This window comes from Gigantopelta aegis, chromosome 8 (genome assembly GCF_016097555.1).
Source record: "Gigantopelta aegis isolate Gae_Host chromosome 8, Gae_host_genome, whole genome shotgun sequence".
Classification (NCBI taxonomy): Eukaryota; Metazoa; Mollusca; class Gastropoda; order Neomphalida; family Peltospiridae; genus Gigantopelta; species Gigantopelta aegis.
In genome coordinates this window covers 76,566,937-76,581,905 of record NC_054706.1, presented here as the reverse complement: position 1 = coordinate 76,581,905, position 14,969 = coordinate 76,566,937, and the positions used below count along the sequence as shown (strand labels likewise).

Genomic DNA, 14,969 nt, shown 5'->3' with positions numbered 1-14,969 from the left:
TGAGCAAGGACTGGGGATGCAACATCATGCTATGATGTCGCTTCCCACAATTATGTCATTACACTTGTTATTACATGTGTGCTTCATATGATTATTATTAACTCAGTTATGATGAACCATGTGGATAATAAATGAATTAATGCAGGTCTTATAACAAACAAATATAATAGGACAATAACCATAATTACTTTCAAACACAACCGTTGAAATTAAAAACAAAACAACAACAACAAACAAAAGAAGACATTTGTCTGAACATTACACTGTGAATGTACACTATTCATTTCCATGTGTGAAATGTTAACAATTCATTGCCAGCTAAGCATATTTTTATGAATAGATTTCTCAGCCTGCCAAGTGGATTATTTGAAAGGAAACACCCACCTTACAAGCAGCCTGGTTTCTCTCGGACATGCTAAACGTTTCAAACTCTCACCAACAATCTTTGTACATGGCCTCTTGTGACAACTGCCTCCTATGGCTTGTTGTACTAACACAAACACAGGAAAAGTAGGTTAAATTTTACTTAGCTGGAAGAAAATAACCACTGTGTGCTGTTTCGGAAGCTGTAAACATTTCTGTTATGGTCGAGTGAAGTGAGATATTTACAGTATTACTCAAGTATTTCCAGGTTTCAGTCTTAAGAAACCTGTTATTGCATTCAGGCCCTGCTATTTTATAACACTTTAATTAAGCCTACCTGAGGTGTTGTTACAGCACTTAGAGGGTTAACGGCCAGCCTACAGCCAAATAAATTATTGCTGTGTATATTGAGTATTGTGTTTTTACAGAAGTCCATAATTCACACGTCATTTAACACACTAAATGGTAAAGATACAATTCACACTGCAAGAAAGGTAAAAATACAGAAGTAATATAACTAAACAGAAAAAGAAAAGAAAGGAATACTATTTCTTTGACAGTAATGACTATTTTATAGTTGTCAGTTAGTAGATTAATTAGTGGTATCGAAATTAACAACAAACAGTTATGCATGCATTTTGATGAAAAAATTAAAATCATATAAGCAATTTATTCTCAGAATTTTTTTTTTTTTAAATAAAACAAATATAATAATAAAAATATTTTTTTAAACAGTTAAAAGTTTGTTTTGTTTAATGACACAACTAGAGCACATTGATATATTAATCATCGGTTATTGGATGTCTAACATTTGGTCATTTTGGTCTTAAAGAAGAAACCTACTACATTTTTTTCATTAGTAGCAATGGATCTTTTATATGCACCATCCCACAGACAGGATAGCACATACCACTGCCGTGGATATACCAGACATGGTGCATTGGTTGGAATGAGAAACAGCCCAATGAGCCCACCAATGGGGATCGATCCCAAACCAACAGCACATCAAGCTTCAATGGGCTAGGTCAGGCCCTTTGTTTAAATACAGAGCTCACTGATTAAGTGGAGCTATGATTCTCGATTTCCATCACTGCTCTAAGACTAGTTCCAGTAGAGTATTGTCATCCCTTACATGTGCATTTAGGTGCTATCAACATCATGGTAATATCTTAAATGGCTCCCATTAGTTTAAGTCTAGGGGAGCTGCTAAAATCTCCCCTCCATTTCTTTCATGTCGATCAAGGTCTCATTTACAATTGAGCAACAGGCAAAGATAATTTTACAACTGAAATGAAAAGTAATTGCTTGCCACTAAAATGTTTGTACCATTCAAAACACACAAAGTTTGTTTTACAAATAAAATTTATTCAATTCTTTTATTTTTGTTATTATAATTTTTCGTTACAAGTATTTCATGTATTCTGCAGGGTTTGTTACAGGAATTAGAAAACTGACTGCAGTAAGTAGGTATTGGGTGTCGAGAGTAAAACATGAGGCAATATATCATGGCCAAATACATCATCAGGGCCCATTCTTATAAAAGTATCTTTAATGAAGTCACAATTATGCAAATTTCATAGTGTTGCCATAACGTTAAAGATTTAAAATCTAAATATTCGAGTCTTGAGTCTAGACTGAAATCTTTAATGATGTCACAAGAGTGCTATTTGTATGGCATTGCCATGACGTTAAAGTTTCAAACTCTAAATATTTGCACTAAATGTTTTATAAGCACAAAGCCCATATAATGTCATCCCCTGTTCTCTACCCCTGTATCATCCACTCTTTGTATTCACACATGCACTAACTATGAATTCACAAGTCATGTAATCACTCTGGTGCGATCAGACTTCTTTACTTTGTATTCACACATGCACTAACTATGAATTCACAAGTCATGTAATCACTCTGGTGCGATCAGACTTCTGTACTTTGTATTCACACATGCACTAACTATGAATTCACAAGTCATGTAATCACTCTGGTGCGATCAGACTTCTGTACTTTGTATTCACACATGCACTAACTATGAATTCACAAGTCATGTAATCACTCTGGTGCGATCAGACTTCTTTACTTTGTATTCACACATGCACTAACTATGAATTCACAAGTCATGTAATCACTCTGGTGCGATCAGACTTCTTTACTTTGTATTCACACATGCACTAACTATGAATTCACAAGTCATGTAATCACTCTGGTGCGATCAGACTTCTGTACTTTGTATTCACACATGCACTAACTATGAATTCACAAGTCATGTAATCACTCTGGTGCGATCAGACTTCTTTACTTTGGAACAAAGAAGCTCGTTTGTGACAGACTGATTCACCTGAAGTCTTGTCTACAGCACCCGACCTGACAGTGTGATTTGCTGATTAACACGGTAAACATCACTGTCAATGTCTACCATCCACGTGACTACACGCCAAACCACAAACAGCAGCATGCAGGAAGACGAGCCAAAGAAACAGTCTCATTTAAAGGCATACTGTCACAGACCACTGACCTGTTTCATGGCCTAACAAAGTATTACTTAAAAATATATATATTTGATTTGTCCATAAACATACTTTATTCAACCATCTATGTAACCACCATACTCCACGTATTAATGATATTTTGTAAAAATAATTGAATTATGGTAATGGTCCACAATTCAAAAACTAACATTGCTGAGAGGGTTGACATGGATTTTACTCCATCATGATGTAGTTAAAGTGATGCAATAGTTAGATTTGGTTTGTAAAAATTAATGTAATTTTTATTTATTATTAATTAAAAGAGAAATAAGGTCCTTAAATCTGTGACAGTATGCCTTTAAAAACGTGCAGCTACACTTTTTGAAACATACTTTTTGATACTTAAAAGTTTATTTTGTTTACACATCACCACTAGAGCACATTGATTTATTAATCATTGACTATTGGATGTCAAACATTTGGTAATTTTGAAATATAGTCTTAGAGAGGAAACCCACTACATTTTTCTATTAGCAGAAGGGATTGTTTTTGTATGTCCCACAGACAGGATAGCACATATCACAGCTTTTCATAAACCAGCCATGGTGCACTGGCTGGACAACATATACAAAGGCAAAATAATAATCTGACTTAAAAATCGGGAGCTCTGGGCTTATTGGCCACCTGTCCACTACAAATCTGTGCCTGTAGGCAATTGACTTGTTGTTGATGTGTTTGCATGAATATGTGCTGCAAGCACCCCTCCATATGCTCAGAAGAATGAGTTCTAAACTGAGTACATAACAAGTAAAGGGCTACACACCCTGTAAAACTGAACATCCACCCTTTGTTATAAGAGGAATTTGTTTGAAGTTTGAACCTACCAGGTGGACAGGTTACTGTTAGTGTTTGAAAATGTCAGACAGGACTTGTCAGCAAGTTTTTAACATAACATTACACTGATTCCTGAAACTACAACAGCCTGAAACACTGGTGAACCAGTTAGACTCTACAAACTACATGTAACACCTATGCATGCTTGTCAGAGATGAATGATTCTTGTGTCAATTATTAAAATATTGTTTGTGAGAATCACACAAACAACAAAGTGTTAACACATGACAAGAGAGATTTGAATGTGTGATCTATCTAAATGGGTGTAGCAGTGTCTGTATGAGGTGTTCCTGCTGCTAACAGCTGGTGAAAACTTTACAATGGTTTTCATTTCAACTTATAATTTTGTGCTTATATCCATTAAGGTTCAAGCACACTGTCCTGGGCACACACACCTCAGCTATCTGGGCTGTCTTTCCAGGACAGTGGGTTAGTTGTTAGTTGTTAGTGAGAGAGAAGTGGGTGTAATGGCCTTACACCTACCCACTGTGCCCTTAAGAACTCGCTCTGAGATGGAGCCGGTACAGGGCTGTGAACCCGGTACCTACCAGCCTGTAGTCCGATGGCTTAACCACTATGCCACCGAGACCGGTCCTGCTGGTAACAGCTGGTGGGGATTCCCCAGTCAGCTTATCAGTAGTGCTGAGTCGAGCTTATAAAATTTTAGAGTCTAGACTCGAATCTTTAATGAGTCACATGCATACAATTTGTATGATGTTGCTATGATGTCAAAGACGCGAGTGTAGACTTTGAAAGTTTTATAGCCATGGGGCCTGTTTCAATGCAAAAAAGAAAGTACATGTAATGTTTGTTTTACAACACCTCAAACATAAAGTTATTGCAATACTTTGGGCCTAATGTAATAAACTCTTGTAATTTTGCCATCTAGCTTTGCAAAAGAAAGAAAGAAATGTTTTATTTAACGATGCACTCAACGCATTTTATTTACGGTTATATGGCGTCAGACATATGGTTAAGGACCACACAGATTTTGAGAGGAAGCCTGCTGTCGCCACTACATGGGCTACTCTTCCAATTAGCAGCAAGGGATCTTTTATTTGCGCTTCCCACAGACAGGATAACACAAACCATGGCCTTTGTTGAACCAGTTATGCATCACTGGTCGGTGCAAGTGGTTTACACCTACCCATTGAGCCTTGCGGAGCACTCACTCAGGGTTTGGAGTCGGTATCTGGATTAAAAATCCCATGCCTCGACTGGGATCCGAACCCAGTACCTACCAGCCTGTAGACCGATGGCCTACCACGACGCCGGTCATATCTCGCCGTGCAATGCAAAATGACATGTAAAGATGATGCAATGTTTCTTAAGAGGGGCGGGACGTAGGTCAGTGGTAAAGCAGTCGCTTGATCCACGACCAATCTGGGATCGATTCATGTCAGTGGGCCTATTGGGCTACTTCTCATTCCAGCCAGTACACCGTGACTGGTATGTATATCAAAGGCCATGGTATGTGCTATCCTGGTTCTTATAAAAGATTCCTTGTTACTAATGGAAAAATGTAGCATGTTTCTTCTGTGAACTATATGTAAAAATTACTAAATGTTTGACATCCAATAGCCAAATAGCAACAAGTGATCTTTTATAAACATTTTGATGGGGCAGAATATAGCACAGCCTTTGATGTACCATCCCTGGGCCTCTGGTGAGGATGTAGAAAAAGCTGACTAGTTCATCAAGGGCATAGAGTCCTTACAGCCATGGTATCTTGGGAGAGCCATCCACTACTCATGGGGCTCTGGAGAGGATGTAGTAAAAGCTGACTAGTTCATCAAGGGCATAGAGTCCTTACAGCCATGGTATCTTGGGAGAGCCATCCACTACTCATGGGGCTCTGGAGAGGATGTAGCCCAGTGGTAAAGTGCTCACTCGATGTGCGGTCAGTCTGGGATTGATCCCCGCCGGTGGGCACCTTGGGCTATTTCTCGTTCCAGCCAGTGCACCATGACTGGCATATCAAAGACTGTGGTATGTACTACCTTGTCTGTGGGATGGTGCATATAAAAGATCCCTTGCTGGTAATTGAAAAGAGTAGTCCATGAAGTGGCGACAGCAGGTTTCCTCTCTCTATATCTGTGTGGTCCTTAACCATATGTCTGACGCCATATAACCATAAATAAATTGTGTGGAGTCTCGTTCCAGCCAGTGCACCATGTCTGACGCCATATAACCATAAATAAAATGTGTGGAGTGCGTCGTTAAATAAAACATTTCCTTCCTTCTTCCACTACTCATATACATCTCTCTAATGCAAGTAATATGGTTTGTAAGATTATCTTATTTATGATGATGGTGTTGGAAACACTGTCTTTCATTCCCACGTGGTTGTTTCTTGAACAACCCCACCCCCCCAAAAGGTATCAGTTGTTGTAATCATTGTATATGTTCATTCAGAAATCAAAGCACTTATAATCAGAACACATTTACTATACAGACTGAGTCCATGAAAAGTAATGTTAAAGGTAGGGTCAACTCAAACAAGAGCCTTATGTGTTGGAAAGATGCATACCCGGACCACCAACACATACTGTCACTTTAGCAAATGAAAAACGCGTAATTTTAGAGTAAATAAAAAACCATGATTATTCCTGCTAACTGGGGGCAGCCATTTTGTTTTGTTTTTGTGACGTCCGGTGGGATAGCTTGGGGCGAAGTGACGTCAGCTCCTGACCATCTCTTGTATGTACAGTGTAAACAAAAGCAGTAATTTTTGACAAGGCGCTTCCCTTTGATCAACCTGACTTGTAAAACAGCATAAATGACGTAATAATATAATAAACTATTTAACTAAATATATTTCAAGTTGCATTAACGGAACAAAATGGGGTTATAGTATTTTTCTCTGTTAAATAATCCAAAGGAAAAATGTACACTATTAGGCCTATTGATATGCTACGTTGGAGCAAAAACAACAACCCACGATACCCAAGTGATCATTTTCTTTTCTTTGGGACTACGTAATTGGTCAGTTCTGTGGTTTTAGATGGAAAAGTCTACTTAATCAATAGTTTTACAGAACTATTTACAGTAATAAACCATGTCCATTACCATTTTAGGGGCGACAGGTAATATTCCACAATACCGGTATGTATTTTTGTGTCTAGACAGTGGCAATTAATTGGCTCGTCTGGTTACCAATCAAATATACACCTGCCAATCAGGAATCACAGGTAGAAGCAACTAACAGCATAGACCAATTAACTAAAAAAACACTCCGTGTAGGTTAATGCATGGACAAAACATTGTTAATTACTAGTATTTCAACTTGTTGTGTAGCCACTTTGACAATGGTATTTTATTTTGAATTGAAAAATAATATATATAGTGCTGGATATACTTATTGCTGGCTTACTGAGATGTGTATTATTACAGAACATTGCAATGTATGACTATTTATCATCCCGCAAAAACAGGTAGATTGTGTTTCTCTAGTTCTAAGGCTCATTCCTGACGTTACGCATTAAGTATTACGTAACCACCAGCTCGCCAGAGGGCGTACTCACTGAGATGGTACAAAATGGCTGCACCCGTTATATATAATAGCCGCCACATTTAACCGTTTTATTAATTAACTATACAATTATACTTGTTGATATTAAGCAATAATGTGCATTATATATCGTTGAATATGCATACCAGGCCAAATGCCTTAATTGTCCCTTCCGTTAAAGTTTGTTTTGTTTAATGACACCATTAGAGCACATTCTTGATTCATTAATGTGCCTGTTGCAGGGTAACTCGAGGACGCAAACCGCGAACTCACACGAGATCTCGCAAAAATAGACCTGTGGACAAGTTGGGGGGCATAGACAACGGGAAGCCACGCAATAGGAATATTAATATCTCCATGATTAATTATTCTATCAGTAGGGAACCTGAAAATTCTGTCGACATCCAACAAGACTTATTGGAGACATTTATGAATTATTGCTTATCACGAAATAAAAAATATTTTGTTCTTAACGCCCGACAAACCATCGGTTCAGATTCATATGCAATAAATATCGGATATGGGCTGAAATAATATTAATGTGTGCGCGCGTGTATGTATGCAAATATTTATTATATTTAAATATTTATAAAGCATTATACAGATAAATACATTCAGGATTCTTGTCGGGATTTCTTTTCACCAAGTTATTTAAAATTTTGTTCGGTATTTGGAATAAAATTAAATGATACATATGAAAGTTGAGCTATGGTATATAAAACATTAGAATCAGGCCCATAGGAATGATATCTGGAGTTGGGGGAAGGGAGGGGGCACAATCTGTAGTGGAGGAACACAGTCTAGTTGGTGGGGCAAAAGCCATATTTTAAACCGGGTGACCCCACCCCCGACTTCTTGGTTGCTACCGACCTGAAAATGGTCAGAAATGTAACTGTATTGCATATACAGCTATTAGTATTTAAATTCGAAGCAAGATTATTTAACCTAAGAAAGATTAAGTTTTATTTTTAACAGATTAGACTAGCCAACAGCTTGATAATATAGCTACAAACTCAGGATGGTCTCTTTATTATAAACTCATGAGGGTTTATTATGCGCAGTTATAAGGTACTTCGTTTGAATGTTTGAAGCAAACATATTAAGTACCATGTCAGGCCCATAGCCAGGGGGGACGATCCCCCCCACGCAGGATTGAGAGTTTCACTCAAATGAATTTTTTTTCTCCGGATTTTACATATAAAAGTCCTTGTCCCCAAATGACCAGGATAACGTAACAAGAACGTCTGTCTGAGGTTCCATTTGCTGAAAGTTCGATCCTCCTCAGTGGGCCCGTTTGATTATTTCCCGTCCCAACCAATGATACATCAAAGGATGTCATGTATGCTATCCTGTTTGTGGGATGTAAGAAGTATGCCATGTATCATTTATTATAAATACATTGGTAAAAACAAACGGTTTCTTGTCGTGGCTCTGTGACCAAGCCATTTTACATGCATACCACAACTTAATGCAACTTGTTAACGTATATTTCGCAACAAAAGTTCGTGTATTATTCTCGAGTGTAACCGGTGTCATCTCATTGTTTGGCAAGGGGTTCTATATATATATATATATATATATAGGCGCGGAGCCGTAGACGGGGAGGGGGGGGGGAGAGGGGGTTCCCTAGATTTATATATATATATATAAATCTAGGGAATCCCTCCACCCCCGTCTTTGGCTCCGTGCCCTTTGGCGCTCGTGTTTAACGAGTTCCGTTTACATGAAATTTCGATCCCCCCCCCCCCCCCCCCCCCCACTAATCATGCTGGCTACAGGCCTGAAGTTATACAATATTCATAAGTTAGACCAAACATCAAGTTAGGATCGCATCGGGTTGCATGGGTCTACCCCTCTGGAAAAGTTGCTGAACTTTATGTTATGTATAATCATGTACTTTATAAAAACGTGTGATACTTGCATACCATATCAATATATAGGACTTCTCCCTATGCTTGTAAATGTGTATCAAAGTACTGATGGTATTGCTAATGATCTCGACCAATGTTCTCAGGTACAAAATACAAAATAGTAACCAAAGACTATGGTACATACAGATATATGTTTACTTCAAACTGATCTTTATGTAAAGAAGAAGATGTCATCTTCTAAATTCTTCAAAACAAACAAAGCAAACAGCATGTCAACTTTTACTTCCACGTTTACATGTGACGTCAAACTTTGAGCCGCGTTTACTCAGTTTCTGACGTCATGCTAAGTTGTAGGTTTTCGCCTGTGACGGCTCATATGTTTTAAAACTTCGTAAATATCAGATATTATTTCAAGTGAAGTTGTATGTATCTGATATAAATGATAGTGAAAATAAAATAAAATAAAATAATAAATAAAATAAGATAAATAAATAATTAAATAAATAAATACATAAATAAATAATTTGTGGATAGACATGTAACATTGATTAGTAGTTGCATTACTGTCTTTTTTTAATGAAACGATAAGGGGAAAATAGAGCTGTGATAAAGGTCTATGTGAGTTGGGGGTTTTGTTGGGTTTTTTAGGGGAAGTGGGTGGCACATTTTATTAAATTTTAAATACTGATACATGTGGAGAATTAAACATCACTGGAAATCTGCTTGAGTATTTAACTATAATTCTAATTGTTAAAAGTAAAAAAAAAACATTCCACTAAAGTTAATTTTATTATATGAATCTTTTAATTTTGCGTTGTTAAAATACCCTTGACAGGCGGCTACAGAGACTTCGTCTAAGTTACTGTTTCACTGCTTTTGGTCTCAAACCATTCCGATGTAAACTTTAGTAGACCGTTTTCGCAGCCATTTTAACATCTTATACGAAATATGTACGTTAGTCACTAGAGATTCACAGCTCCTACAGAGCTACTCAGACGCTCATGACAACTGTCGATCATGCCCCCCAATTTGTATATAGCCTTGATACCGTCCAATTTGGCAAGCGACGGTACTCTTTGAGCACATGCGCAATGGGAATGTGAAAGAGGTCTATTGGATGTCAAGTATTTGGTCACATACACAATGGGAATGTGAAAGAGGTCTATTGGATGTCAAGTATTTGGTCACATGCGCAATGGGAATGTGAAAGAGGTCTATTGGATGTCAAGTATTTGGATGTCAAGTATTTGGTTATTTTATCATATGGTCTTAGAAAGGACACCAGCTACATTAAAGTTTGTTTTGTTTAACAACACCACTAGAGCACATTGTTCTATTAATGGGCTATTGGATGTCAAACAGCTGGTAATTCTGACATAGTCTTAGAGATGTAATCCACTACATTTTTCAATTAGTTGCAAGAGATCTTTTATATGCACCATCCAAACGATAGGACAGTACATACCACAGATGATGGTGATCGATCCTAGACCAACTACCCATCTGGTCAGCTCTTTACCAATGGACTTACAAAGCAGAATAATTTATATTAAATATTCAATAATAAATAACAAAATAGTGCTTGTGTTTATGTTATTGGACACTGATAATCAAATGTCACCACAACTGGTATATCAAAGGCTGTGGTGTGTGCTATCTTGTCTGTGGGATGGTACATATAAAAGACCACTTGCTACTAATGGAAAAATACTGCAAGGTTCTTGTGTAAGATTACCAAATGTTTCACATCCAATAGCCGATAATTAATAAATCAGTGTGCTCTAGTGGTGTCGTTAAACAAAACAAACATTAACTTTTTCTGATAGTCAGGCATGTACTTTGTACTTGCATGTGATGCATGATGCAGGAATGTAAAAGAAAACAATCTGACTGTGGAGCCATCATGGTGACAATCTGTCAACACAAGCTGTGATTAAACTGCACATAAACAGCAGTCCCACTGGTATAGCCCACTGGTGTAATGCATCAAAACACTTTGAAGTGAGTTACACACCAGTAACATAGCCCAGAGACCTGGCTGTGGGCTAAATCTGCCCAACTGAAGGTGAAAATGGCAGTGAACAATAACACAAAACAATGGATGTGAAGTAAACGTAATTCAATTCAGTCAGTACTTGTATAGTTCTCATGGACTTACATTTTCTACTGATGGAATGATTGGTTAATTGTAATTTATTTTCATTAAGTTTTACACACTGGGCAATTCCATATAAATGTCTACCCTGTCCTGGACACAACCTTGTAGAGCAAATGTCTGAAGATTGAACTAATTTAGAGAGACAAAAAGGCTTTTATACAGCACTGCATGGGCCTAAGAATAGTTACTAAATTATATAATCTCGAAACATTGTTTTGGTTTTAAATTATTTTCAGTAAAGACTGTGTTCCGGATGGGACAATAAGTAGACCCGTACATGAAATAACTCCACTGTCTTAGATGTACATGTCAGCTATCCGGGCTGTCTGTTGATGACAGACATTACTGGTTAGTTGCTGGTTAGTGAGAAAACAAAAATCATTTTAAGTTTCTTACGCCTCCCCATAAAACTGTAAACTCTCCTGGTTGGAGCCGATACGGCTACAAAGATATGAACCGAGAACCTAGCAGCCTTAAACAGCTATGGGGGGGGGGGGGGGGGAGGGGAGAGATGTTGCCCAGTGGTACAGCACTAGCTTGATGCGTGGTCAGTGTAGGATCGATCCCCGTCGGTGGGCCCATTTGGCTATTTCTCGTTCCAGCCAGTGCACCACAACTGGTATATGAAAGGTCATGGTATGTACTACCCTGTCTGTGGGATGGTGCATATAAAAGATCCCTTGCTAATAATCGAAAAGAGTAGCCTATGAAGTGGCGACAGCAGGTTTCCTCTCTCAATATCTGTGTGGTCCTTAACCATATATCTGATGCCATATAACCGTAAATACAATGTGTTGAGTGTGTCGTTAAATAAAACATTTCTTTCTTAAACAGCTGTGATGAGTTTTATAATAAAGTCATGAACAGAGATTGAACTTAATGATGGCTCTCACAGCAATAGTCGTAGCTGTGATAGGAATTACTATAGATCAGGGGCTTGATTAATGGTAGTCTTTTGAGGCAGGATAAAAATTATTGCTGTCACTTGAATGGATTTATATATATATATTTTTTCATTTAGTGTTTATTTGTTAAAACAATTACTGGTTTAATGTTGTTGGCACACTAAAAAATGTCACACAGAATGGTATTATGTTTATTGATTTTGATAAGAATGAATCATTTATGCAATTATATAATTGTTTTTTAAAAACATATTACATTAACAGTGCTTATTTCTTACCAAAACAAACTTACTTCTGTGTCTTCAATATGTCATTAGACTAATAATAAAGGTACCTCTGGGTTTACAAAACAAGAATCTAACTGCAGCCAATTATCCTTCCATACTGGATGTTTTATGAATCACCATACACAAATATAACAATACAAAACCCCACACATATATGAATATAAATACACCTACATTTACAACTACAAGCTGTGTTATTATATCAAACATGAGTCATGGAAACTGGGAGATTCTGATGATACATTGTACTACAAGACCAACCTACATGTCCTGGACGGATCTGTACCGATTAGCCTACGCTCAGTTATTAATGTAGAGTAATTATACATATACATGTATGTATGTATGTATGTATTTGCCAGTATCGTGTACCACCTTCAGTACATAACACAGAGACTGTTAAATAAGTGGTAACCGAGTACAAACATCTTTACGTACTGCACACCATCCAGCAGATACTGGTACACCAAGGAACTAGAGTATTAAACTGTAAAGTTTATTTTAGGTAAATCTTCAGAGGTTTGTTTTAATCTAATAACAAAATCTTCAGTATAGTTAAGTGACCATCCATTTCATTTCAACTTATTTTAAGGTTCAAGCATGCTGTCCTGAGCGCACACACCTCAGCTATCCGGGCTGTCTGTCCAGGACAGTGGGTTAGTTGTTAGTGGTTAGCGAGAGAGAAGAGTAGTTAAAACTCGCTCTGGGTGGGAGCCAGTACAGAGATGCAAACCCTGTACCTACCAGCCTTATATCCAATGGCTTAACCCAGTGGCGTAGCGTGGGTTGCCAGTGCCCGGAGCAAGGCAAGTATTGCACCCCCTAACCAGTGGACCGTTAGCACTCCCCGAGTCCCTTCCACCAGTCCAGATGGCCCTGCCCTCGCTACGCCACTGGCTTAACTACAATGCCACCAAGGCCAGTAAGTGACCATTGTAAATATTTTATGCCAGTATAAATCTACAGTTAGACCGTAATAAAATAACTCCTAGATTTTCATCCCTGCTTGCCATGAGAATGATCTAGCTCACCTGGGGTGCTTGGATCGAAGGATCAAACCCCCTCAACGGAGTGAATGGATCCATTCTTTGATGGGGTTTTCTGTTCAACGGCTGGTATATCAAAGGTCATGGTATGTAATGTCCTGTCTGTGGGTAAGTGCATATAAAAGATACCATGCTGTTAATGGAAAAATGTAGCAGATGTCCTCTATGACTATATGTCAGAATTTTCAAATGTTTGACATCCAACAGCTGATGATTATTAAACCAATTTGCTCTACTGGTGTCATTAAGTAAAGGAAATTTAACTTTTTATGTAAATCTAAAGTAAGTGAGGTTTATCTGAATCTAACAACTAAATCTGCAGTATCTGAGATGTAAATATTTTACACCTATGTTAATCTGCAGTTTGTAAGGTTTATTTGAAGCTAACAACTAAATCTGCAGTGTAAGTGGTTTAAATATCTGAGGCAGCCATTAGTGGTGTTTACTTTGTCTAAATACAGAAGTTGCTGGGAAGGACTGGTGTAAGTTGGCCAGTCAGTGTGAACCTGGTTCTTCTTATGTCACAGGTAGTCTGGTGGGTGAGGTAGTTACATGGATATAAGGTTTGTTTGTTTAGTTTAATGGCACCACTGGAGCACATTGATTAATTAATCATCGGCTACTGGATGTCAAACATTTGGTGATTCTGACTCGTCATCAGAGTAAACCCGCTACATTTTTTCTAATGCAGCAAGGGATCTTTTATAGGCCTATGCATTTTTCCAAAGACAGGAAAGCACATACCATGGTCTTTGTCCAGTTGTGGTGCACTGGTTGGAACAAGAAAAAACCCAATCAACAGAATAGATCAACCAAGGTGTTTCCCGTGACACAAGCACCTCAAGCGAGCACTCAACTGACTGAACTAAATCCGGCCCCTCGATATAAGGTAGTCACGAAGGTAAGGTAGACAGGTGATTGACACAGACAGGTGGGGGATAAAAAAAAAAGTTATGTTTAACGACACCACTAGAACACATTGATTTATTAATCATCAGCTATTGGATGTCAAACATTTGGTAATTTTGGCATAGTCTTAGAGAGGAAACTTGCCCAATGTGCCCACCGATGCAGATCGACCTTAAAGCGACCACATGTCAAGTGAGCATTTTACCACTGGGCTATGTGTGGGGGATGAAGCCAGGTGGGTAAAGCAACATTTTACCACTGGGCTATGTGTGGGGGCTGAAGCCAGGTGGGTAAAGCAACATTTTACCACTGGGCTATGTGTGGGGGATGAAGCCAGGTGGGTAAAGCAACATTTTACCACTGGGCTATGTGTGGGGGATGAAGCCAGGTGGGTAAAGCAACATTTTACCACTGGGCTATGTGTGGGGGATGAAGCCAGGTGGGTAAAGCAACATTTTACCACTGGGCTATGTGTGGGGGATGAAGCCAGGTGGGTAAAGCAACATTTTACCACTGGGCTATGTGTGGGGGATGAAGCCAGGTGGGTAAAGCAACATTTT

General features: G+C 38.3%; 1 protein-coding gene across 6 annotated transcripts in view; it reads right to left on the bottom strand.

Moving 5' to 3' along the window:
• Positions 1 to 14,969, bottom strand: part of LOC121380103 (rab11 family-interacting protein 3-like) — a 104,037-nt gene that overhangs the window by 40,487 nt on the left and 48,581 nt on the right. The window contains exon 1 of one of the 6 annotated variants that reach the window (XM_041508865.1): positions 385 to 479. The exons of the other annotated variants lie outside the window; for them this stretch is intronic. Coding sequence (XP_041364799.1) covers positions 385 to 414 — 30 coding nt within the window. The 5' untranslated portion in view covers positions 415 to 479. Of the gene's footprint in view, positions 1 to 384; positions 480 to 14,969 lie in introns of those variants that run through there. 6 annotated transcript variants of the gene reach the window in all.